At 56.5% G+C, this 25,701-nt stretch overlaps 2 protein-coding genes across 6 annotated transcripts in view; both read left to right on the top strand.

Annotated features, from left to right (window-relative positions):
* Window positions 1-21,028, top strand: part of LRRC4B (leucine rich repeat containing 4B) — a 39,851-nt gene extending 18,823 nt beyond the window's left edge. For all 3 annotated transcript variants that reach the window (XM_039245120.1, XM_039245113.1, XM_039245104.1), the window contains one exon: window positions 18,566-21,028. In XM_039245120.1, the coding sequence (XP_039101051.1) occupies window positions 18,566-20,422 (1,857 nt within the window). In that variant the 3' untranslated portion in view covers window positions 20,423-21,028. The remainder of the gene's footprint in view (window positions 1-18,565) is intronic.
* An 885-nt stretch (window positions 21,029-21,913) lies between these two features.
* Window positions 21,914-25,602, top strand: ASPDH (aspartate dehydrogenase domain containing). 3 transcript variants are annotated; one of them, XM_039248601.1, is made up of 7 exons: window positions 21,914-21,924; window positions 23,788-23,932; window positions 24,177-24,261; window positions 24,354-24,503; window positions 24,588-24,808; window positions 24,887-25,041; window positions 25,415-25,602. In XM_039248601.1, exons 2-7 carry the CDS (start codon window positions 23,874-23,876, stop codon window positions 25,456-25,458), a joined length of 714 nt encoding a protein of 237 aa, XP_039104532.1. In that variant the 5' UTR covers window positions 21,914-21,924; window positions 23,788-23,873; the 3' UTR covers window positions 25,459-25,602. The 3 variants fall into 3 exon arrangements, with proteins under 3 accessions (XP_039104532.1, XP_039104527.1, XP_039104519.1); XM_039248596.1 differs by lacking the exon at window positions 21,914-21,924 and adding an exon at window positions 22,469-22,525; XM_039248588.1 differs by lacking the exon at window positions 21,914-21,924 and adding an exon at window positions 23,255-23,379.
* The last annotated feature ends 99 nt before the right edge of the window (window positions 25,603-25,701 follow it).

The raw sequence follows: 25,701 nt of genomic DNA on the forward strand, positions 1-25,701 counted from the left end.
TGGCTGGAGCACAGTGAGCCAGGAGAGAGGGTGGGAGGTGAGCGCAGATCCTGTGGGGCCTCGTGGTCACGCGGTGAGGACTTGGGCTTTGCTCCGAATGAGCCAGGAGCCAGAGGAAGCTCTGAGCGGAGGGCAGACGGGCTGCCGACCTGGGTCTCCCCGGCTGAGGTGCGGGGAGCCCATACGGCACACGGATCCTGCGCCAGGGCACCTGGGTTTGCATCCTGGATCTGCTCTTTCCTCGTGGTGCAGAGTTTGGGTGAGCAATGCCGAGGGCCCGGCTGGGACCAGGCTGGTGGAGGTGGAGGTGGTGAGAAGTGGGCCGATTCTGGGTGTGTTTTGAAGGTGGAGTCACCAGGGTTTTCCAGCAGAGCATGTGTGGGAAGAAACAAGGGAGGGTGACTATTTTAGGTCTGAGACGGCCCCTTTGCCTGGGCCCGTTTGCTGGTGCGTCTGTCACCCCATCCCCCAGGGCCACTGGCCTCCAGACATTTGACCCACATCCCTGTCAGGGGATGCCACTTGAGCCCCGTGGGCGTAAGGGAACTTATAAGTCACTCTTGGGTCTGCGCAGCCACACGGCGTGACAGTGCTAGGCACACACCAAAGTGCGCGCGTCTCACCCCTGGGGGTTCTGGCACCCCCACCCCAGAGGCCACCGACCCCCTCAGACCGCATGTTCCCCGGGGGGGAGAGCGTGCTGCCCATGAGAGCGGATGCTTGTGAAGGTGCAGCCAAACAGCTCCCTCCGTGGATGGCTAGCCGGTGGCAGATGTGGGGCCGTCGAGGGAGCCAGTGGAGGAGCTGGAGGATATAACTTTTAAAAAAAGTTTACTTATTTATTAGGAGAGAGAACACGAGCACCTGAGAGGAGAGAGGGAGAGAGAGAATCCCAAGCAGGCTCTGCGTTGCCAGCTGAGCCCGACGCAGGGATCGATCCCGCAAACCGTGAGATCATGACCTGAGCCGAAGTCAAGAGTCAGACACTTAACCGACTGGGCCCCCCAGGCTCCCCGAGAAAGTAACTCTTTCATTATCCAGATAAAAAAAATGGAAAAAATAAATCACCCCTAGTCCCACCACCTAGATATAAATAACTACTGTTTACATTTTGTTTAAAACCTTCCTGGCTCTTTTCTGTGCCTATGCAAATGGACTTTTAAATTATTTATTTCAGAATGATGCAAATTAATTTAGGAAAACTAGAATTTATACCTAAGTAAAAACACAGGGACAAAAGCCAAGCGTAATCGACACTCCCAGGTAACCCCCATTGGCATTTAGTGTCTTTCTGGCCAGTGCCCAGGAGGCCGGGTTGGTAAGTGGATTTCTGGGGTTTTTTATTTTTTTGAGAAAAAAATGAAATCACACCATTTGATACCAGTTTGCAGCTGACTTTCAACACCTAAGAGCGTAACATGAACATCTTTCTCTCTGACACTAACGCTCGGCCAAATATCAGTTTTAATCACCGCATAGGATTCCGCCGTCCCGTTCCTTAACTAGTCCCTTCTCGCCGGTGTTTTCACTGATATAGACAGCACTGCGGTCAACGACCTCAGGGCCCAGTCTTGGGAACTTTCCCCGATTCCGCCCTTGGGAGAAATTCCTAGAAGTAGAATCTCAGGGTCAGAGGGAAGATCAGAGAGGCGCTGCCCCACAAGCCCATGTGCCCTGTGTGTGACTGGTTCTTCCTCAGATATGTGGGGTAGTGCGCACGCATACACACACACACACAGCCTGATATCAAAGCCCCATAGAAATGGCCCGACTTCTGGGGATTTGAGAGCCTCCCTGTCCTGCCTATGGTCACCTGCCTCGTCTGGCTCTGCACAGATGATCACTCTCATGTTGGGGGGGGGACCTCACCCTGCTCCCCACTGGACCCCCAGCACCGAGAACGAAGCCTGGTACACGGCAGGTGTGTAGCAGGTAGTGGTCTATGAACGGAAGGTCAGCTCCCCAGCCCCTGCCTTGGGGGCTTGGCAGTGGGAGGGAGGTGTGTATCCCTGCAGCACTTGCAAGAACTGGGGAGCAGCCCTGAGGCTCTGTCACCTCCCCCACAAGCCCCGGCACAGGGAGACCCCAAGTGCACTGACTGCCTGCAATGACCTCTCTCTAGAACAGTGGCGTCCACCTCTGGAGAGGGTTCAAATGCCCTTCTGGACATGACAGGTGGTGGAAATGGTTGTTTTAATGCCCTTCGCAAGCAAAATAATTTTTTAAGTATCAGCAGCCTTCCGTGGGCCCTCGAATCGTTCCTGAGCCTGGATGGGCACACGAGCCCTGAGCCTGTCGAGTTACCTTCTAGGCAGAGGCCTAGAGACCCCCCTTCCCCTCGATCTCACAGCCCTGACAGCCATGAGGCCGATCAGGCCACCTGCCCCGGGGGCCCCCCATGAGCCCCCCACTCCTGGGGCGGGCCTGGTCCTCATCTGCTTGCAGGCTCTGTTCCTCCTCACCCGAGCCCCCACCCTGATGTGTTTACTGTGGATCTTTCTGCTTGTGTGTGTTCTTGCAAAGTGCTTATTGTGTGCATGTATTTTTAATTTATGTAAATGAAGCTGCATTATAGATGGCTTTCTTTGTCTCACTGTTTTCACTCAGCCCGGGGTTTTTAAGAGCCATCCACATCAGGGTGTGCGCGCGTGCGCGTGTGCATGTGCGGGCATGTGTCCACTCCGTTGGCTTAACTGCTGCAGAGTTCTCTTTGGAGGGTCCCCCCCCTCCTGCCTCCACCCCCGAGTCAGGACAGACACCCAGGAGGCATAGAGCTGCCTCCACCACCAAATCTCCCCCAGGACCCCTTTGGAGCCACGTGGTAACATCTTTGGGGGACTCTCTGGGTCAGAGGTCATGCGCGTAATTAACCAGTGCCCCTCAGGGTCCCCTAGGAGGTTGTGTGGGCAGTGTGTGAAGGCACTTGGCAAAGACATGTGCTTCTGGCCTAAGAAACCCATCCACCCACCCGAAAGATGCGCTCAGAGGTGCTCCAGAGAGAGGAATGAGGTTGGCCCAAGGGCCAAAGTGTGGAACAGAAGCTGCCTCGGTTCTCAGTAGTCAGGGTCAAGTGAATCGGCCGCATCCTCATAGCCGAGCGTCCCGTCGCTGTTTAAAACAGAGTTTCGGAGAATATCAAATGACACAGGGAAATGCTTAGCAAGTAACACTGAGCTTTCAAAGGATGCAAACGGGACACCCAGTTTGTGTTGTAAAACTGCCCTGAAAGGAGGGGCACCTGTGTGGCTCAGTCGATTGAGCGTCCGACTTCGGCTCAGGTCATATCTCGAGAGTTCGTGAGTTCGAGCCCCGCATCGGCATCCTGCACTGACAGCTCGGAGGCTGGAGGCTGCTTTAGATTCTGTGTCTCCCTCTCTCTCTGCCCCGCCTCTGCTGTGCTCTCTCTCTCTTTCTCAAGAATAAATGAATAAATTTAAAAGATAATAATAAAATAATAAAACTGCCCTGAAAGCAAAAACAAAACCCAGGGCCACCCAGAAACGTCTATACCACCTTTCCCATCCACCTAGTGTGATGGAGGGAAATCGCACTTCTCTTCACTTTCTTCAGTCGCTAAATTTTCTTCAGCGAGGGCTTTTCGTTAGTAAGAAAAATTCTACTTAAATATAATGTGCACAGGACAACAGTCTATAGTGGGATCCGCTCGCCTGGCCTGGAGAAGGGACCAGAAACCAAACCTGCGAGTGTTTACCCTGAGCCGGGGGACTGGGGGTGAGTCTTCCTTCCCGGGGGCCCCTCATTCCCACAAGGACACGATTACTTGTCCCATTTGACAGATGGAAAATGAGACGGCCCCTCCCCTGGCTTCTCACAGCCAGCATAGTGCATCTACACTCTGTATAATGTCTACACCGCCGCCCCACCAGCTTCTGTTTGTGCCCCTCAGCCACCCGGTCTCCTCCTCGTCGTTTCCTGGAGCCCCGGCACTGCCCCCTTTTCCTTCTTCATTGTTGGGTAATATTCTGTCCGATGAAGTTACCGCGATCTCTTGATCCATTTCCTGTCGATTGGCATTTGGACAGTTTCCAGTTTGGGGGGGTCCTGACTCTGCCTGACTTTTGATTTAGAATTTTTCGAGCCGGAGCGGGTGTAGTGGAATCCCTCCTCCCCGTTCATGCCGTGGAGCGTGGCCTGCGCGGTCCAGGCTACAGCAGGACTGGGACTGTCAGGGAGCCGGCTCTGGGAAGGACAGCGCAGGCCACACATCACAGGTGGTGGAGCCCGAGGCCATCGAGCTCGGTCCCCCAGGTGGTCGACCTGTTACCTTTCCTGACTGAGACAGCACCCTTTGAGACATGGCCCCTGCCTCCAGCCTCCTGCATCCCTGGACCTCTTCACACTAGACGTCCCCTCTTTCTGGAATGCTCTTCCACTCTCCCCTGCATCTACTGAGCATCAGCGCTTAACGATTGTGGGGGACAGTTGAGGCTTGACTCACAGATCTTCTTCGGGCATATTTTTGAAACTGTCATCTGTGAAATGGGGATATAACAGTGCTTCCATCATAGAGCCGCTGAGAAGCTCAACACTTTCATTCTTTGGACAAGCAAGTACTGAGCCCTACTGTATCCTAGGTGCTCCCGGATGTCCTGGGGACACAGCGTCACGTGGGGGCAGTGCATTTGCTCATGAGGACTTAAGGCGGGGGACCCTGGTGAGGGCCCAGGAGCTGAGCAGCTCTAGCAAGGACTGACAGTGAGACCTTTGTCATGGTCACCCTCGTCCTTCTTGACTCAACGTCAGAGACGCCTTCCCTGAACCCCTAGTCAGGCCAAGGCCCCCTGGTCCCCTCAGCACTTGTGTGCGGCACTTGATTGCACTTGCGCACACTTGTTCATGTCGCCACTGGCCCCGAACGCAACCGTTATGGGAACCAATCAGAGGGTGTCTTCCCATCTTGCAGAGTGCTGTGGCCTCTGAGCCTCAGGAGAGGGACAGGGGGGGATCCCCATTTTTCAGTTGAGTAGACAGAGGCATGAGAGATAGGAGACCTATGTCTCCCCCTCTATTACTTAGGTTGCTTCTCTGAGCCCGCCTCCTGCCTGGAGGGTGGGAGTGGGGGAGGGGGTGCGGCCCCCCAGCGATGCTCCAAGCTCTTTCCACAACTACCCCATAAGTCCTGTTCTTACCCCCACTTCACGGACCAGCGAGGCTGTGCTGTAGGAAGTGAGACCCTTGTGCAGGAAGCCATAGTTGGGGGGTAGAGTTGGGACTTAGCCCAGGCAGACTGGCTGCAGAAATTGATTTTTCCAACACGAATTCCTGATGCTTCCTAATGTGTAGCTGTCTGGGCTCTAAGTAGTCCTGGTGATTCAGTCACAGAACTAAGTGACACTGTCCACAAAGCCTGGCCCTGCTCTGGCCTTGTCCTTGCTCATTAGCACACCTGCCCCAGATTCCTCCTGGCCTCCCACCCGCCGTCGCCCCCACCACCCCAGTGACAGTTTCCATGTCACCCCCGGACTTTAAGATGGGCAGTGCTCCCCTTGCAGCAAAGATCCTTGGCAAGGAGGCCTGTCCCTGTCCCTGTCCCAGCCACACCCGGGGCGGGGGGGTGGGGAGGTGCCCCCTGCTGGGCCCAGACACCACCCCAGCCCTGCCCTTCCAGCCTTTCTAAAAACACACCTTGCCTTTGAAGGGCCAGAGCTCCATTCCGCACTTGCCTGGTGCCAGGCTCGCTTCCTCAAGGGCCCCAGACACAGGTGGCTTGATCCTTACAACACCAGGCAGGGGGTCTCCTCCCACGTGGAAGCAGCCTTCAAGCCACTCCCTAAATTGCCCGTTCCTCCTGCGTCTGACTGGCCCCAGACTGTCAGTCCGCAGCACCCAGCTCATGCCCCAGTTCCTTTATTGAGCAACTACTATGTGCCAAGCTCTGCTGCAGGACCTTTGCACAGCTGGGTGCAGAGAGGGAAGCACATGAGGGCAGGACCCCTGTGCTCCAGACGGAGGTGGAAGCCAGGTGGGGGGCAGGGGGCCGGGGGGCCTCAAAGGGAAGAAGCTCTTTGACCCAGCCCTAGCCTTCACCTAACCCCACCCACCCACACTGCCTTAGGCAAAGCTGGGGTGCACTTAGCCCCTGACATAGATCTTACCCCCCCTTCCCAGGGCATTGTCTGCACCCAGGTTCAGAAGCTGTCTGGGGTGGGGACAGCGGTGCAGAGGTGACGAGCAGGCCACACTCAGCAAACAGGGCAGGACTTGGCCCGGGAGGCCCGAGAAGGGGACTCCCAGGTAGATGAATGGAAAGAGGTGAGGGTGAGGACACGAGGGAGGGGATGGCCCCGTGAGTGTGGATGGACAGTCACACACATGGGCGAATGGCGCTGGCGTCTGGGAAGGAGACTTCTCACCAGGCAGGGGTGGTTAGGAGAACGGCTGTTGTTGTTGCTGCTGCTGTTGGGGAGCCTTGCGTGACTTGGGCCCCGACCAGGCGCAGAGGCTGGGATGGTGTCCCGGGAGGGGGACGGAGGTGGAGGAGGACGGAGGTGACAGACGCAGACATAGAGGGTGCACTTCACCTCGAAGGCACTAAGCCCTCTTGTGGGGAAAGGCATTTAATCCCCGCACCAGTCATAAGAAGTAGATTTTATAATCTCCATCGCACAGAGGGGGCAGCAGGCCCCAGGAGGTCTAAAATGCACCCAAGAGGGGCGTCTGCAGGGCTCAGTCGGTTGAGCGTCCGACCTCGGCTCAGGGAATGATCTCAGGGTTCATGAGTTCGAGCCCCGCCGCATGCTCTGTGCTGACAGTGCAGAGAGGTTCTCTCTCTCTCTCCCCGTCCCCCACTTGCTCTCTCTCTCTCAAAATAAATAAATAAACCTTAAAAAATAACAATAAAATAATAAAATTCACCCAAGTCCCAGAAATGGTAGAGAGGCAGCCCGAGTCAGGACTCCGGCTGTCTGACCCCAGCGTTTGAACCACCAGGCTACGGGGCTCGTGAGCAAGAGCATCACCGGCTTGCGGCAGGGACGAGACAAGTCTGTGTGAGCACAGCAGTCATCTGGGGAGCTGAGGAGCCCCGGGGTTTGAGCTCTCTCCTCTGAGGCAGATAGTGGGGGCCACCGAGCTCTGGCCGGAGCCCGTCCACACCTTTGGAGGGTCAGCCTGGGGTGGGGGACAGGGCATGCTATGGAGGCTGACACATTGATTCCAGATTCCCTCACCCAATATGGCTCCTGCCAGTAGAGGTCAGTGCCAGCAGGGCCCGGAACCTTCTAACAGGGACAAGTTTAGAACCTGTTGTTGGGCAAGACAATAATAGCGGCAGAAACGACATTTCTGGATTTCGATGAAGGAGGAGATGCTGTGTTCTAAGTGCTCAGTCTGCCCCTGGGCTGAGCGGTGTTGCTGTGACACAAGCTTGTCCTCACAGGGCCACAGGGCCTCAGGGCCCTGCACCCATGCCACAGAGGAGGACACTGAGGCCCGGGAGGCTGAGTCTAGACCCAAGCCTGCCAGGCTCCTGCTGTGTCCTGGCAGTCAGCGAAATCCACACTGAAAAGAAGGCCCAAGGCCCTTGTCTCGGAAGGAGGAAAAGAGAATCATCATAAAAGCATTTGGTATAGGGGCGCCTGGGTGGCTTAGTCGGTTAAGCGTCCGACTTTCGCTTAGGTCATGATCTCGCGGCTCGTGGGTTCGAGCCCTGCATCGGGCTCTGTGCTGACTGCCAGCTCAGAGCCTGGAGCCTGTTTCAGAGTCTGTGACTCCCTCTCTCTCTGACCCTCCCCTGCTCACGCTGTCTCTCTCTCAGAAATAAACATTAAAAAAATAAATTAAAAAAATAAAATAAAATAAAATCGTGAATGCAAAACACTAACACACACAAGAAAAGACAGCAAGCAAGCTGCTAAGCTTCGTTATCGGTTCCGTACACTCAGAACATATTAGAACAATTTATCTTAATAGTATTAAGATGAACAATTCACTTAATCATCTCCCACCACAGTTAAATTTTTAATAAAGGAATTCTTGACAGTTTATTTTCTTAAAAACCCCAACAGAACACAGTGGGATTTTTTTCAGTGTTAGTAATGTTTACCTACTGTAGCTGAAGTGGCGAGTCCCCTAAATAATAGGCCAAGCTCCAGGATGAAAGAGGAGAGGCCCCCCCACTCCTGGGGTTGGGAGTGGTCGTCGATGGGGCCACGCGCCCTTGCCCGACTGAGGTCTGTACCCTTGACAATGAGCACAGAGCTGGGCATGGGGGGAGGAGGGCTCAGCAACCATGGACTGAAGAAGCAAGGAGACGACGGTACTTGGCTATTAGGTGGCTATCAGAAGCCAGACCCCAGGACAGCCTCCTCTGCAGCACAGCAGAATAGCAGCCAGACCAAATGTTAAGCTGGGAGGACGGGGTGCGGGGATTGCCCACGCCAAGAACCAGTCCCCACCATGTCCATCCTACTCTGTGCCAGTGGTCATCTACTCTGGGTGAGGGGGGCTCAAGCTGTGCTGTAGAACGGCCCACACCTGCCCCTCCCCCTACAACCAGGGAAGTATCCACGATCTGTTTACACCATTGCCATTTAAAATGATCATTTGCATAATTATTATGTTTAGCATCCTCCCCACTCGAGGTCAGGCTCTGGGAAGTCAGGGCTGCATCTTTCTTGTCCACGGCTGGATCCCCAGAGCCCAGCAAGATACTTGACACATAGCAGGCACTCAAAGAATATCTGTCAAATGAGCAAATCAACACGTGGGTAATGGTTGAATAATGAACCGGCTCCATGGCTCAGAATGCATTGAAACCAAGAGAGAGCCCAACCCTCTTGGCTTGAGCTGGGCAGACAGGCAGAGACTTCGTATTTATTTAGATTGAGGAAAAGCAGACTTTGAGTCCTGGTTCCGCCCCTTTGGATCTGTGAGACCAAATCCTCAGCGGTAAACCATCAAATAAGAGGGGAGGCAGGGACGTGTGGTTGATAACACCCATGTGACAGATTTCCACAAGGACTAAATGAGATCGCCACCTCAGAGCATGTAATACAGGGTCTGGTACACAATAGGCACTTAACAAATAATGGTTTTCCCCTACTGCCTTATTGGGAACCTGCCCGGGATGGCATTTTGTTTCAGAGTCAGTTGTACTGTTTGAGAGGAGAAGAGAGGAACTGGCCTGACTTTAGTCTTTAGGTGCGCATGTTAAATTTTAAGGGTAACCATTAAAAGAAGAGAAAGAGAAAATACATAAATTCTAAAATAATAGATGGGGGAAATTGAATAAGAAGAAAATCAATGAAAAAGATGACAGGAAAAGAGAAAGAATAGGCTGTAAAAAAATCAGGACAAACAGAAAGCACAAAGTAACAGTAAGAATAATTCCAAATAGGGGCGCCTGGGTGGCTTAGTCGGTTAAGCGTCCGACTTTCGCTTGGGTCATGATCTCGCGGTTCGTGGGTTCGAGCCCCGCGTCGGGCTCTGGGCTGGCTGCCAGCTCAGAGCCTGGAGCCTGTTTCAGTCTGTGACTCCCTCTCTCTCTGACCCTCCCCTGCTCATGCTGTCTCTCTCTTTCTCTCTCTCCTAGAAATAAATAAAACATTAAAAAAAATTTAAAAAATAAAAAGAATAATTCCAAATATATTAGTAATTATAATAAATGTAAATGGACTAAATTTCCATTAAAAGACAGCAATTTTCAGACCAAACTAAAAGCAAAATCCAGGGGCACCTAGGTGGCTCAGTGTCTTAAGCTTTCAACTCTCGATTTCAGTTCAGGTCATGATCTCACCATTCATGAGTTCAAGCCCCTCATTAGGCTCCATGCTGATGGTGTGGAGCCTGCTTGTGATTCTCTCTCCCTCTCTCTTTGCCCCTCCAGTGTGCTCTCTCTCTCTCTCTCTCTCTCTCTAAATAAATAAATAAATAAATAAATAAACTTTAAAAAATTCCAAAAGACACACCTAAAACATCAGGTCAGAATGGATGAAAGCAAATAAGATAGCAAATGCTAACCAAACAAAGAGTAAGTTGGAACCAGAACTCCAGTGCTCTTTCAGCTCCCAAGTTCTGTCTCTGAGGGTTTCAACATGTTGGCATTGTCATTCAGGCCAAAAGGTGTGCAGGCCCACATCGACTGGCATAACTGCATGCTCTTCAAACCAGAGCCTTGTCCATTCTGGGCTATTCACTCAACACACTTGGCTGAAGTCGGCCATGAACTAGGCCTTGAACAGGGGACAGGGAATGCAGAAACCATCCAGATGGACTCTCTACTCATTCACTCATAGCCTAGCCAAGGAGAAGGACGTGTCAAACCAGTGTGATAAGAGAATGTGTTTGATACCTTAGCAGGGGAACAAAGAGGGCTTCCTGGAGGAAGGCAACTGGAATTTCCCACGTAGAGGAAAGATGCTGAGGAAGAAACTGGATGCCCAGAGATGGGACAAATGTTCATGATCATTATTAGCTGGAACAATTTATTTTTTTTTAATTTTTTTTAATGTTTTATTTATCTCTAGGAGAGAGAGAGACAGCGTGAGCAGGGGAGGGTCAGAGAGAGAGGGAGTGACAGACTCTGAAACAGGCTCCAGGCTCTGAGCTGGCAGTCAGCACAGAGCCAGACGCGGGGCTCGAACCCACGAACAGCGAGATCATGACCCAAGCGAAAGTCGGACGCTTAACCGACTAAGCCACCCAGGCGCCCCTAGCTGGAACAATTTAAAATTATATATATTACTGCATGCTTGCCCTGCTCCGAGCACTCATGATCGTGTCCAAGCCTCACAGTAATCGTGCAGCACCTGTGAGGAAAGAAGGTTCAGAGAGAGCAGGACACCTTCCGAAGGTCACACCACTGATCAGCGGCAAAGCCAGGATTCAAACCCAGACCCGGCAACTCCACACTAGGCTGCTCCCCAGGCCTCCTGCAGAGAAGGGGGAACTACTGGAATCCTGGTAAAAATAAAAAGCACTCGCTATTTAAAGCACCCCTACAGCACATCTTCCATAAAACCAGGCTTCCTCTGCAGCACCACCCCCATCCTGCTTAGTTCTCAAGCGCATTAGTAAAGTGGTTGGGGGGACCCCACCCCCCCTTGGAAATGCCCCCACCTCCCTCCACACACACCCTTCCCGTTGCAGCTGAGACAAGGCACGTGGAGCAGGAACAGCCTCAGACTCTGCCAAGACGCACGTTGTGGACAGACTGTAGTTGAGGTCCCTCTGTGCAGAGGGTGGGGGAGACGTCTCCCTTGTGCACTTCCCAGTGGGCACAGCAGGCAGCCCTACGGAGTCACCGGACCTCACTGAGCCTCCGGCTCCAGGTTCAAGCCCCGGCTCTGCCACTTTCCCATTGTGTGACTTGGCTAAGCAGGTTCCTTCTCTGACAAGCCACCTTGCGAGGCTGCCAGGGGAACAGCCGACTCGAATGAAGAGTGGCCAGCCCAGCACCTGGCATTCGTCACCGGGGCTCAGTGAGCACCTGCAGTGCCAGGCCCTGGGCCGAGGAAATGTCAGCGACTCCCCTGAGTCTTCAGGACAGCTTTGTGAGTGGACATCTTGATGCCCTTTCCCGGGGAATGGCCCCTCCCCTCGTCGGCTCCTTCATAACTGCTTTATCCCCACGAAATAAAAAGCAATGGATGAATGAATGAATGAATGCGTAATGAATGAGACATTTGGGCTGGATCCGAGGGGATGAGCGGGTGTTTTCTAGGCCGAAGAAAAGTGTAGGGCAGCCTGGGAAGAGGGAACAGCATATGTAAAAGTGGAGGACCTGGTGAGATAGTTCCAGGACTTGTTATTGGCTGAAATGTCACAGGAGTGAGGACGCTAGGGCGGTGAGGGTGATGGGTGTGCAGAGGGTAGGGGAGAGGCAGGCAGGCGCCAGGCCAAGCAGGGCTTCTCATGCAGGCTGAATCTTCTCTGAGAGCACTGGGGAGCCATGGAGGGCTCCAGAGGAGGGCCCTGGGTGTAGCAAGACCCTGGAGATGGGCTGTGGCTGTGAGACCTTCCAGAGGAGTAGAACCACAGGCTTGCTAGCCGACCGCACGGGTGAGGCCACAGGTTGTGTGGGGTCCGAGGCTGCAGGCCCGCCTTGGACCAGGAAGGTGGGCTGGGGATCACACTGCGTGAGAGCTGGAACCCTCACAGGAGGGAGGAGCAGGCAGGCACGTAGTGTGTTCCCGCTCGGCTTGCAGACTGTTTGCTGGGACCTGGGGAGGCCCTGGAACTAAGTGCCACCACGACCCAGTGAAGACGCGGGTCTCCAGGACCTGGGCCGGCGGCCCTTCCCTTCCAGATTTCTCTGTCCAGACTGTCATGTCTAATCTTTTAAGAGCCCACCTCATTGTCTCCCTGGCGATTAGTGACGGCTGGATCCTCCTCCTGCTGCTGCTGTTACTATTATTATTCATTTATTTTAAAAAATTTTAATGTTTATTTATTGTTGAGAGAGAGACAGAGCACGAGTAGGGGAGGGGCAGAGAGAGAGGGAGACGAGACACAGAATCGGAAACAGGTTCCAGGCTCTGAGCTGTCAGCACAGAGTCCAACGTGGGGCTCGAACTCATCAACCGTGAGATCATGACCTGAGCTGAAGTCGGATGCTTAACCGCTTGAGCCGCCCAGGAGCTCGGTTACTATTGTTTTTAATAGAAACAGTGAGTGATAAGGGCCTGCTCTGTGCTGCACCAGCGTTTCCCAGAGCGATGATCAAAGGCACCCTGCGAGGAGGGTTCTGTGGCTGTGATGTTTGGGAAACCCAGAGTGGGGCCAAGTGGAGCTATCCTTTCCCACAGGACTTCCCTGAACCTCACCCCCTGGCAGCAACACCTCCAGAAGGGACACGCAGCTCCGGTTTGATCAGGAAAGCTTTTTGTCACTGCTGTCAAGTAGCACCCCAGGGAACGTACTGGGACCACCTGGCCAGGCTCTCCCGTCTGCTCCCGGAGGAGACCAGGGTGCAGTGACCCACGTGGCCGTGGGAGGCAGCCCCCAGGGCCTCTCAGGGTCCTGGGGCCGCCCCCAGCCTCAGGCGCAGGCACAGCCACACTGCCCACTGCCTGCAGAGACCCCAGGCCAGCCTGCCCCTCCCTTCCCTCCGGCCCTGGAGGTCAAGTCCAGCAGGTGCTAGGCCCCAGCAGCTGGCAGAGTTTCCCGAGGGCCCATTGCCCACCGGTGTGCTTTAGAGAAGACTCCTTCGAGCGATAGCACTTGCCGAGGTTTTGTCCCATTCTAGAAGTTAGCTATGTTCACTGCAGGAGATTAGAGAAGTGTATTAAGGAAAATAAATAATTGACCCTGGCAATTCCATCTCAATGTCCCAAAGGAAGTATAACCCTGGGAAAGAATTTTGGATAGCCATGAAACTTGTTTCGAAGTATATATCACGATATGGGAAAACACAATGTAATCCTATTAAGGGGAAATGCAGGGCCAAGGTGTATGTGTGTGTGTGTGTGTGTGTGTGTGTGTATTTTAAGTTTATTTATTTTGAGAGAGAGAGAGAGACAGCACGCAAGAGAGGGGGAGAGAGAGAGACCCAAGCAGGCTTCTAGCAGTCAGCACAGAGCCCGACGCTGGGCTTGATCCCATGAACCATGAGATCCTGACCTGAGTTGAAATCAAGAGTCAGATGCTCAGCCGACTGAGCCACCCAGGTGCCCTGAAGAAGAGTATATTGTGTCAGCAAAATTTGTAAAATATAAAAGAAAAAAAAGATGAAAAGAGATATCCCTGCATTGTATGTAGAGAAAAGGCTGGAAGGATATATATGAAATCGTTCACGTAAGTTAACATAAGTCGATGTCCCACGGCTGACTTCTCTTGTTTCTTATACTTTTTCCTAAAATGAATATATATTACTTTTATCAGCAGGGGGAAAGGCACATGGAAATTTGCTTTCTTGTTCTATCTCACATCCCAGAGGCCCGCAGGAGACTTTAGCGAATGCGTGGTAGAGGGCTGGGTCCCTTTCTGGTCCCTACTCTGAGCTGGACCTTTCCTCCACCACCCGGACTCCATCCCACTGTTCCCCAAAACCATTCAAGTGCTCTGAGGATCGCAAAGTTTTTTTTTTTTAATGTTTTTATTTATTTCTGAGAGAGAGAGAGACAGCGTGAGCAGGGGAGGGTCAGAGAGAGAGGGAGACACAGAATCCAAAACAGGATCCAGGCTCTGAGCTGTTAGCACAGAGCCCGACGTGAGGCTCGAACCCACAAACCATGAGATCATGACCTGAGCCAAAGTCAGACGCTTAACTGACTGAGCCACCCAGGCACCCTGAGGATCGCAAAGTTTTAACGGCCCGATGTAAATCCTCATCTACCCCTTTCACCCTGAGGCCACAAAGACCACCTTGCTCAGCTGCCCGTTGTTTTCCTCAGGAATCTGGTTTCCATGAAGGGACTGGCCCCTAAGACAGCGCTGTGCTCCAAGCCCTGCGGCGGCGGCCGCTGGAGGGGCCTGGACTCTGCTGGGTGACAAGGACGTAGGGACAGCTGCGGCAGGGGCTGGGGGTGCGTGACACAGGAGCTGGGTGTTGAAGAGCAGATGGCAGGTGGCCAGGAACAAAGGTAGGGAGGGTCTTCTGGCAGAGGGGACAGCAAGTGCAGAGTCCTAGGGACTGTGTTCTGGGACTTGCTGAGCAGGACAGGGAGGAGGAAGGGGGCGGCCCTGGAGGAGAGAGAAAAAGTGAGCGGGTGAGGCGCAGAGAGAGAGAAGGAGAGAGAGAATCTCAAGCAGGCTCTGCACTGACAGCGCAGAGCCTGACGTGGGGCTCGATCCCACAAACCACGAGATCATGACCTGACCCGAAATCAAGAGCCCCAACGCTTAGCTGCCAGAGCCACCCAGGTGCCCCAGAGACTGGGTCTTACTGTGGGATGGCACTATCAATGTAGTCCTGGTCTGCGTCAGGGAGGAGCGGGAGAATCTTGTGCTGGGAATAATGGGGGGGGGGGGTCCTGGAGGGAAGGGGCTGTGGGTATAGACAGAAGTCTGGGGCCAGGTATCCAGGTGGTAGAGGAGGAGGCTGAGTCCCGGGCCTGGGATGGAGGGGATGAGACAGGGAACCGAGAAGAGAGCTGAGAACAGTGTCAGGCTCCCGCCTCTGATTTTCAGCTGGATGGTGCGGGAAGGGAGCTTTGTGCCCCAAGAGCCGCCCTCCCCGGGCTCTGAGGCCGATGGTGCACCGCTGGACGCCAACTACATCGATAGGTCAGGAGCCCCCGAGCACTCTCCAGCGATGGCACCATGGCCCCCAGAGGGACTCCCGTTCTCCCTTCACGGCCAGCCCTGGGTGGGAGGCTCAGAATGGGCCAGGCGGAGAGCTGGGCGGGGGGCTCATGAACGGGGCTCCGGGCTCCATGTTCACGGCCACACCTGTGTGTGACCAACGGTAACGGCGATGATGTTACAAAGATGGAGCCCCGGCCACTGGCTTCCTCCAGGCACCTTCAGAAATGCACACTAACAGTCCCAGTTCATAAAGCTGCTAGAGGATAAAACTCTGTCGCATTCACAAAGCATCGAGGAGTCAGGGAAGAGCCCGGTATATCTGCATAGCCCAACACGAAGGCCATGGCCACACGGGGCCACTGAGCGCGTGAGCTACAAGCCACGAGTGGAATTTCAGAGACTCGTAACATACCTCCTTCGTAAGTTCTCCTTTTGATGACGTGTTGAAATCATAACATTTTGGATATACTGGGTTAAATAAATACATTCTCAAAATTAATTTCACCTGTTTGGGGTTTGTTTGTTTCTTTCATGTGACTCCTAGGAAATTTAAAAGTAACGAAGTCCTCACTGCATTTCTGCTGCCGTTGTTATTTTGTGATTATGACAGTACCGGGAATGTTATTACTGTTCCTGAAACTGGGTGCCTCTCAGGTTAAAAAAAATTTTTTAAGTGTTTTTCTACTTATTATAAAAGTAATTTTTGTTTATTAAAAAAATATAGAAAGGAGGGCGCCTGGGTGGCTCAGTTAGTTGACTCTGGCTTAGGCCATGATTAAGCCCCACGTTGGGCTCTGTGCTGACAGCTCAGCGCCTGGAGCCTGCTTCCGATTCTGTGTCTCCGTCTCTCTCTGCCCCTCCCCTGCTCATGCTGTCTCTCTCTCTCTCTCAAAAATAAGTAAACATTGGGGTGCCTGGGTGGCTTAGTCGGTTAAGCATCCGACTTTCGCTTAGGTCATGATCTCGCGGTTCGTGGGTTCGAGCCCCGCGTCGGGCTCTGTGCTGACTGCCAGCTCAGAGCCTGGAGCCTGTTTCAGTCTGTGACTCTCTCTCTCTCTGACCCTCCCCTGCTCACGCTGTCTCTTTCTTTCCTAGAAATAAATAAATAAATAAATAAATAAACAAACATTAAAAAATTTTAATATATGGAAAGAATAAAAATTTCCCATAATCCCCAACAGCTGGAGTTCACTACCAAGAAAAGTTTGGAGTAGTTCTTGACAGTCTTTTCTCGGTGCATAGATGAGTATACACAAAGTCACAGGGCACCTGGCTGGCTCAGTCAGTGGTGGAGCGTGCAACTCTTGATCTCAGAATTGTGAGTTCGAGCCCCACATTGGGGATAGAGATTATGTAAAAATAAAATAAATATATATATTTAAATTTATTTACTTTGAAAAAGAGAGAGAGCACAAGCATGGGAAGGGCAGAGAGAGGGAGAGGGAGAATGGCAAGCAGGCTCTGCACTGACTTGGGGCGGGATCTCGCCAAGCATGACATCATGACCTGAGCCGAAATCAAGAGTCAGACGTGTAATTAACTGAGCCACCAAGGCGCCCTCCAAAATAAAATCTTTAAAATAGAATCCTACAAAAATAAATAAATAGATAGATAAATAAAATAAAATAGAATCCTACGAAGTCATGACTTCAGAGTCTGCTGTTTGGAGGTCTCCATTTTCCCCTTAAGATTACAATGCAAGCGTCCCCCAAGGCATTGACTAAGCTTCAGAAACGCCATCTGATGGCTGCGTGGTCTCAGAGTACCTGGCACCATGACTGTGAAGGAGAATCAGGAAAGGTTCTGCCTTCCGGGCCCAGCACTGCCCCTCCTGTGGCACCTCAGCCTCAGTCTGAGAGGAGGCGGCCAAGTTCAGGAGTTAAGAGCTGGGACCCTGGGGGCAGACAGCCTCAGTCCAATCCTAAATCCATCATCTCCTCCTCTGTGACCTTGGGTCAGTCACTGCACCTCTCTCTGCCTCCTGCTAAGATGGAGATAATTCATAAACCCCCACGGGGAACCCTTGAGGCCAGATGTGTTTTGGCATCTGATGTTAGAAAGGTGAGGTACTGGGGTGCCTGGGAAGCTCAGTCAGTTGGACCTCTGACTCTTGGATCTCAGCTCACGTCATGATCTTACAGTTTGTGGGTTTGGGCCCCGCATCAGGCTCTGCACTGACAGTGTAGAGCCTGCTTGGGATTTGGTCTCTCCCTCTTTCTCTGCCCCTCCCTTCTCCTTTGCTCTCTCTCTCTCTCTCAAACATAAATAAACATTAAAAAAAAAGAAACTAAAACAAAAAAAAGAAGAAAAGAAAGGTGAGGAACTAATGTACAGTAATGTACAGCATATATTCAATAACACCTCCTGACTCTTCTAAACCTTATCAAGTGTGGGAATATTTCTAGAGTGAAGTGTTTGAATAGTCACATGAGTGGGATCAATAAAAGCTTTAAATAGCCTCCCCTGAGTTCTGATCAGACCCTACCACCGAGTGGCATTTGGTGCCAAAGCTATGAACAATCCCCGGGTTTCACAGCTTGATGGATTTCACAGTTGCAGATACTGAGTAAGTACCCATCTCGTAGGACAGTTTGGCGGATTAAATGAGTTGTTGCCCATAAAGCATTTAGAATGGTGTCCGGTGCCAGAGAAGGACTCAATGCATGTTAACTGGCGGTGTGAGTATTTTTAATCCTTTTTTTTTTATTGAGGTGTAATTTACATACTGGCATGTAATTTCCATATAATGAAACGCCCCCATTTTAGGTGAACAGTGTGGGGAGGTCTGCCGGTCTTATTCATCCACATAGCCACTGCTCCAATTGGGAACACTGCCATCACTCCAGAAAGTTCTCTCACGCCCCTCCCCGGCGTGGCCTGCCCCCCCACACACTCAGAGACGGCCGCTTAGCACACATACAACGTGGAACCGACGGGACCCTACCACACGAGCTTTTTTGTGGCCTGGCTTCTTTTGCTCAACGCGATGCCAGCCCACGGCATTTGTGGTGTGTATGGATAATGGTGTTCCACCGAGCGGACAGGCACACAGCGTGTGTCCCTCACGGGTTGAGAGACACTGGGATCGTTTCGGGTTAGGCCGTAATGAACACAGATGCCGTGAGCGCCCATCACAGAACCTTGGATGGTCAGCGGCTCTGCTCTCTCTTGGGGAAGAAAGACTCGGGAGTGGAAAGGCCAGTGGCGTGGAAGGGGGATGTCTAGCCTTCACGGAAACAATGAAAGTGTTTCCCAAGGTCTCCCGGTCTTACCCCCCAACAGCGAGGGGGTGGGGGCTGAGGGAAGGGGGCGGGGCCCGCTGGCGTCGCTGATTCGTGTCTCCCCTCCCCCACCGCAGGTGATCCGGACAGACACGTTCAAGCACCTGCGGCACCTGGAGATCCTGCAGCTGAGCAAGAACCTGGTGCGCAAGATCGAGGTGGGCGCCTTCAATGGGCTGCCCAGCCTCAACACGCTGGAGCTGTTCGACAACCGGCTCACGACGGTGCCCACGCAGGCCTTCGAGTACCTGTCCAAGCTGCGCGAGCTCTGGCTGCGCAACAACCCCATCGAGAGCATCCCCTCGTACGCCTTCAACCGCGTGCCCTCCCTGCGCCGCCTCGACCTGGGCGAGCTCAAGCGGCTGGAGTACATCTCAGAGGCGGCCTTCGAGGGCCTGGTCAACCTGCGCTACCTCAACCTGGGCATGTGCAACCTCAAGGACATCCCCAACCTGACGGCCCTGGTGCGCCTGGAGGAGCTCGAGCTGTCCGGCAACCGGCTGGACCTGATCCGCCCGGGCTCCTTCCAGGGCCTCACGAGCCTGCGCAAGCTGTGGCTCATGCACGCCCAGGTGGCCACCATCGAGCGCAACGCCTTCGACGACCTCAAGTCGCTGGAGGAGCTCAACCTGTCCCACAACAACCTGATGTCGCTGCCCCACGACCTCTTCACGCCCCTGCACCGCCTGGAGCGCGTCCACCTCAACCATAACCCGTGGCACTGCAACTGCGACGTGCTGTGGCTGAGCTGGTGGCTCAAGGAGACGGTGCCCAGCAACACGACGTGCTGCGCCCGCTGCCACGCGCCCGCCGGCCTCAAGGGCCGCTACATCGGCGAGCTGGACCAGTCGCACTTCACCTGCTACGCGCCCGTCATCGTGGAGCCGCCCACGGACCTCAACGTCACCGAGGGCATGGCCGCCGAGCTCAAGTGTCGCACGGGCACCTCCATGACGTCCGTCAACTGGCTGACGCCCAACGGCACCCTCATGACGCACGGCTCGTACCGCGTGCGCATCTCCGTCCTGCACGACGGCACGCTCAACTTTACCAACGTCACCGTGCAGGACACGGGCCAGTACACGTGCATGGTGACGAACTCGGCCGGCAACACCACGGCCTCGGCCACGCTCAACGTCTCGGCCGTGGACCCCGTGGCGGCCGGCGGCGGCGGCGGCGGCGGCGGCCCGGGAGGCGGCGGGGGCGGCCCGGGAGGCGGCAGCGGCGGGGGCGGGGGCGGCTACACCTACTTCACCACCGTGACCGTGGAGACCCTGGAGACGCAGCCCGGAGAGGAGACCCTGCAGCCGCGGGGGACGGAGAAGGAGCCGCCGGGGCCCACGACGGACGGCGTCTGGGGCGGGGGCCGGCCCGGGGACGCGGCCGGCCCGGCCTCGTCGTCCACCACGGCGCCCGCCCCGCGCTCCTCGCGGCCCACGGAGAAGGCGTTCACGGTGCCCATCACGGACGTGACGGAGAACGCCCTCAAGGACCTGGACGACGTCATGAAGACCACCAAGATCATCATCGGCTGCTTCGTGGCCATCACGTTCATGGCCGCCGTGATGCTCGTGGCCTTCTACAAGCTGCGGAAGCAGCACCAGCTGCACAAGCACCACGGGCCCACGCGCACGGTGGAGATCATCAACGTGGAGGACGAGCTGCCCGCCGCCTCGGCCGTGTCCGTGGCCGCCGCCGCCGCCGTGGCCGGGAGCGGGGGCGTGGGCGGGGACAGCCACCTGGCCCTGCCCGCCCTGGAGCGAGACCACCTGAACCACCACCACTACGTGGCGGCCGCCTTCAAGGCGCACTACAGCAGCAACCCCAGCGGCGGGGGCTGCGGAGGCAAGGGCCCCCCGGGGCTCAACTCCATCCACGAACCTCTGCTCTTCAAGAGCGGCTCCAAGGAGAATGTGCAAGAGACGCAGATCTGAAGCTGCCGCGCGGGGGCGCCCCCGGGGCCCCGGGGCCGGACTGGGACCCTCCCCGCGGCCGCGGCCCCGCCGCCGCTCTCTCGGGACCGCGCAGGGAAGGTCGGGAAGGAGGGTTTGAAGCCCCGCCCGCGCGTGGACCCCAGGGCGGCTCACCCCAGCGAGGACAGGGTGGGCTCCGTCTCCGGATCCTCCGCGGTTCTGGCCTCGCCCCGCCCCCCCCTCCACCCCAGGCGAAGGGAGGGGCTGCAGGATTAGGGGCAAGTGGCCGGAACCCTCCGCTTTTCCGCCTCGCTCTCAACCAACCCTTCCCGGCCCTCAGCCTTCCAGGGGAGAGAGGAGCTTTCCGAGGGGGCGTCCTTTCCCCTCATCCCCAACAACCCTCCTTTTACGGTTCATTTTTTTGCAGTTTGACGCCTGTCCCTTCCCTCTCCCCCTTCGCCCCCTGAAACTGAAAAGAAAGACAGACGCGCGGTCAGAGCCTCCAGACACCGGCCCTGCCCCCCACCTTCGCCCTCCCCCCCCACCTGCCCCACAAGACTCTTTTGATACTGAAGGGAGGTTTGCGTCAATGACTACCTGCTCTGTAATTACTTTAAAAAAAAAACACGGAAAAAGTAAAAAAAAAATATTTTTTTTGGTCATGAAAGCATGGAGGACAGACAAAACAGAGTGAATGGGGGGGGGCGTCATGAGAGGATGGAAAAGTCAGGTGTCAGGGCTCCCCCCCCCCCGAAGGGTGGGGAGAGTCAGCACCTCTGGGTGGTCTCGGGCCCTCTCACCCCTGACCTCGGGAGCCCCAGAGAGGGGCTCGGTCACCCAGCACACCTGGCACTTGTATTTAATCCCCGCATCGCTCAGTCAGGCACGTACTGGGACCTCTCCCCGCCCCTGCTCGCCTCGCTGGGTTCCACAGGCCGCAGCTCTTAGCTCTGGATCCGGGAGTCCGGAGTCAAGGTGTGGGCTGGGCCGCGCTCCCTCCGGGGGCCTGTAGCGGAAGACCCTTCCTTGTCCCCGCCAGCTCCGCGTCACCCCACGTCTCCACACCATCTTCCACGCACGCGCCCGTCTCTGTCCAGACTTCCCCTGTTATAAGGACGCCGGTGCTACAGGGTCAGGGCCCGCCTGCTCCGCGCGACCTCATCTTAACATGCTCATCGGCAAAGACCCTGCTTCCAAATAAGGTCGCATGCGCGAGTCCTGGGGGTCAGGACTCCAACAGATCTTTTGAGAGGACTCGACTCAGCCCTCCACAGAGCCAAGCCTCAGAGAGTGTCTGTTCCCTCTGCAGACCCCACTGTGGGGAGAAAGCGGGTCAGGCTGAAGGGGGAAGGAGTGATGTGCTCCTGCAGCAGCTGGGCCTGGGGGGGGTGCCGGAAGCCCCCCTCTGTCTTGCTCACACCGGGGCAGGAGGGACGGGTAGGCACGGGAGTGGGACGGAGCTGCGCTGTAACTCAGAAGGGCGGGGGCTCAGCCAGAGCCCTGCGAGGGACAGGAGCCCGCAGGTGGGCGTCCCAGGGGTCCCACAGGAGAGTGGGCAGATGCTGCCTCCGTGCTGTCTCGCCAGGCCCAGGCCCAGGCCACTGGCAGCAGAGGGTCCGCGGCAGAGTCTCATATCTCTCCTGCGGGTGGGGGGGGGGGAGGGGGTTGGCTCCAGAAGCAAATTCCTCCCTCAGGGACGTGACGGCCGCCTGCTTCTGCCCTGGCCGTCTGCGGTCTCTCGCCCGTCTGCCTGTGTCTGTCTTTTCCTGCCTGCCGACCTGGGACTCTCTGAGCCCGGCTCCCCCCATGGCTGCCTTTCATGCTCTCTCTCTCCCGTCCTCCTTCAGCGCGATCCTGGTTGCCATGGCAATACTGCAGCGGGTACCAGGTGGTGGCTGGGGGCAGGGAGCCGCGCTGCTGCCGCAGCCTCCGCCATCTCCAGTGCCAGGCACCTGCAGGGTGCAGTGGCTGGGCCTCACTTGAGGGGACCTCGGGGCCTCCCCAGGCCTCACAGGCTTCTTGGCCAATGAGGGGGGTGAGGGGAGGACCGGCGCGCGAGCGAGAATACAAGATGGGAGGGGGCGGGGCTGATGGCATCGTGGCCGGGAGAAGGGTGCGTGAAAGGTGAGAAGTCAAGGTGACCCGAAGGGCAAGCAGACTGGGAGAGGGCTGGTGCAGCGGCTGCAGCTCCTGCGGCCTGGGGCGCGGGGACCCGGCCGGGCCTCCCCGGGAACTTGGGGCAGGGAGGAGATGTGGGCCTGGCCCAGCTGGGGACGGAATGGCTGCCGGCCCAGAGAAGCCGGGGCGGGGCTGGAGGACCCGAGGTCCAGGGACAGGCCCTGAGACAGCGACAGGCGGGAAGGGGAGAGTCAGGGGGGAAAATGTGGAGGAGGGATGTTGACAAGAAACTCGGGGTGCTGAGGCAGGGGGCTGGGGGGAGAGGTCGCAGGCCAAAGATGGGGCCTCGAACTCAGGAGCAAGGGACAGACGGGGAGCCCAGAGTCCTCATCACAGTCTCCTCTCCCTCACTCCCAGCCCTCTCTGCCCCCACCCCAAGCAGGATGCAGTTTCCATGACAACCTGGCCGGCCAGAAAGGGGGGCTGGGGACTGCAGAGGAAATTTTCCACATCAGCAGGAAGGGAGGAGGTAGAATGCAGGAAGGAAGGAGCTGGGTACGGCGGGGAGGGCCGCCCGGGGCCCTGGAACCCCAAGTCCTCATGCCCGCTGCCCCAGGATTCTCACCCGCCCCCACCTAGCGAACCTGCACCCTCTCTGCTGGGCCACTGTGGGGGAGAGGGGAAGGTTCCGGAGAGGATCAAGGGTCAAATGTTCAAAGATCGGCCACTGCCCAGGCCTGGAGAGGAGGGGGCGGTGAGCAGCTGCCGGAGCTCAGACCTCGCGCAGACCACCGGATTCAAGGGCATGGCTTCTGACGGGGTCCCGAGGAGGGTCGGGGTGGTGGGCTACGGCCGCCTTGGTGAGTCACTGACCCTCTGGGCCCCCTTCCCCAGGCCTCTTTCTGAGGCCCCAAAACCCTGTGCCCTCCACAAACACAACTTCACCCATGTCTTTGCACCCCGGCTCTGCCTGAGCACCTTCCGCCGCCTCCCCCCGCGGGGCCCCCCTCCCCCTCTCTTGGTCTCTGTCCTGCCTGTCCCGCCCTTCGGATTCTCTGTCCTCCACCCAAGTTTTTGTGTGCCCCCTGCCTGCCGCCTGCGTCCGTGTACCCCTCCCTCATCTGTGCCATTCCCTCCCTGGGTCTCTATCTCCCTCCCTCTGGTCTCTGTCTCCCTCCCTTTGGTCTTTGTACCCCTCCCTCTGGGCCCCAGGCCCCCTCTCTCTGGTCTCCATCCCACTCTTGCTGAGTCTCCCTTCCTCTCCCCAGGACAGTCCCTTGTTTCTCACCTGCTGACTCAGGGACCAGAACTGGGCCTCGAACTTGTTTTTGTCTGGAATCGTGACCCAGGACGAATGGCAGGGACCGTGCCCCCCTCCCTGCAGCTCCAGAACCTCGGCGCCCTCGGGGAGAGGTCAGTGATCTCACCAGGAGTGGGGCTCCCTGGAGCTCTTGGTCTGGCCTCCCTTAGGTGCTGCGGTCTCAGACGAGTCCCTCACCCTCTCTGGGCCAAACTAGAAAGGGCACAAGCCCATCCATCCTGCTTCCCCTCTCAGACCAGGCCGAAGAGCGAGAGGCCTCCAGAGACCCTGAGGGAATCTGAGGAGGAGAGGTCCAACACCCCTCCCAGGCCCTCCCTCATCTCTCCCCTCTCCCAGGCACCCCGACCTTGTAGTGGAAGTGGCCCATCCCCAAGTAATCCAGGAATCGGGGGCACAGATCCTGCGCTACGCCAATCTCCTGGTGAGCCCCGCCCAGTCGGCCTTGGCCCCACCTCACCCTGGAGTGGGATCCATCCGCTGACCTCAGCCCCTCCCCACCTTCGTCCGCCCCAGGTGGGGTCCCCCTCAGCCCTGGCGGACCAGGCCACAGAGCAGCGGCTCCTGGAGGCCTCGCACCGCTGGGGCCACGCTGTGTTTGTGGCCCGGGGGGCCCTGTGGGGCACGGAGGACATCGCCAGATTGGACGCGGCTGGGGGCCTCCAGGTGAGGGCCCGCTGAGCTCCCAGGCGATCCGGAGGGGGTCTGTAGAGACCTCCCCGATCCCCTCACCCTGGCTGTCCCTTCCAGAGTCTTCGTGTCACCATGGCCACGCACCCCGATGGCTTCCGGCTTGAGGGACCGCTGGCCGCAGTGCGCAGCACTGGGCATCGCACTGTGCTCTATGAAGGGCCTGTCCGCGGGCTCTGCCCCTTTGCCCCCCGCAACTCCAATACCATGGCGGCCGCTGCCCTGGCTGCCCCCAGCCTGGGCTTTGACCGCGTGGTTGGAGTGCTTGTGGCTGACCTCAGGTGAGCTAAGGTGGGGGGTGGGGGGGAGGTCCAGGCTGGGGCCCGGGTCGGCCAGACTGACCGCCCTGCCTGCCGCAGCCTCACAGACATGCACGTGGTGGACGTGGAGCTGAGTGGCCCCCCGGGCCCCGCAGGACGGAGCTTCGCTGTGCACACCCACAGGGAGAACCCCGCAGAGCCGGGCGCAGTCACGGGCTCTGCCACCGTTACCGCCTTCTGGCGCAGCCTCCTGGGTGCGGCCCCCTCCCCCAGCCCTGGGCCCCCGGTGCCCTGCAGAGCCTGGGTCTCCGCCTCCGTCTGGTTTGCAGTTCTGATTCGGTCTCTGTTGACTGATCTTTATTTCTGTCTTTCCTTCACCCTCTAGTCCACGACTTTGAATCCTTATATATTTAGCTCTGTCCAAACCTCCTTTCTCTCAGTTTGGGTCCCCCTCTCGCTGGGACCCCACCACCTCTCTCGCTGTGTGTCTCTGTTCATCTCCCTTCCGGTCTCTGTCCCTCTCTCTAGATCTTCCTCCACCCCCACCCTGGTCCACCCCTGCCACCAGGTGTCTATCTCTCCCTATCTCTCTTCCCCAGCCTTTTATTCCCCCTATCTCCCCTGCAGGCTGCTGCCAGCTCCCTCCCAGGCCGGGGATCCATCTCTGCTGAGAAGGCTCCTCCTTCCCTAGTGGACGTCTTCGTCTCATTTACGTCCCCCCACTACCAGCCCGCTGCTGCCCTGGCCTCGGTTACCCCGGACGTCCCTCCTGTCTCAGTAAATACTGGGGACTCCTCCCTGCAAGGTCTAGTGTCTCCGGTCCCTTGTTTCCCTCCTGTGACGTCACGCTGCGACTTCACACCAGAATTGGCGCCATCACTGGGGGACTGGGGGGAAAGCACTCACTGGAGCAA

The sequence above is a fragment of the Hyaena hyaena genome, unplaced genomic scaffold (genome assembly GCF_003009895.1).
Source record: "Hyaena hyaena isolate Hyena2069 unplaced genomic scaffold, ASM300989v1 scaffold_9, whole genome shotgun sequence".
NCBI classification, from domain to species: Eukaryota; Metazoa; Chordata; class Mammalia; order Carnivora; family Hyaenidae; genus Hyaena; species Hyaena hyaena.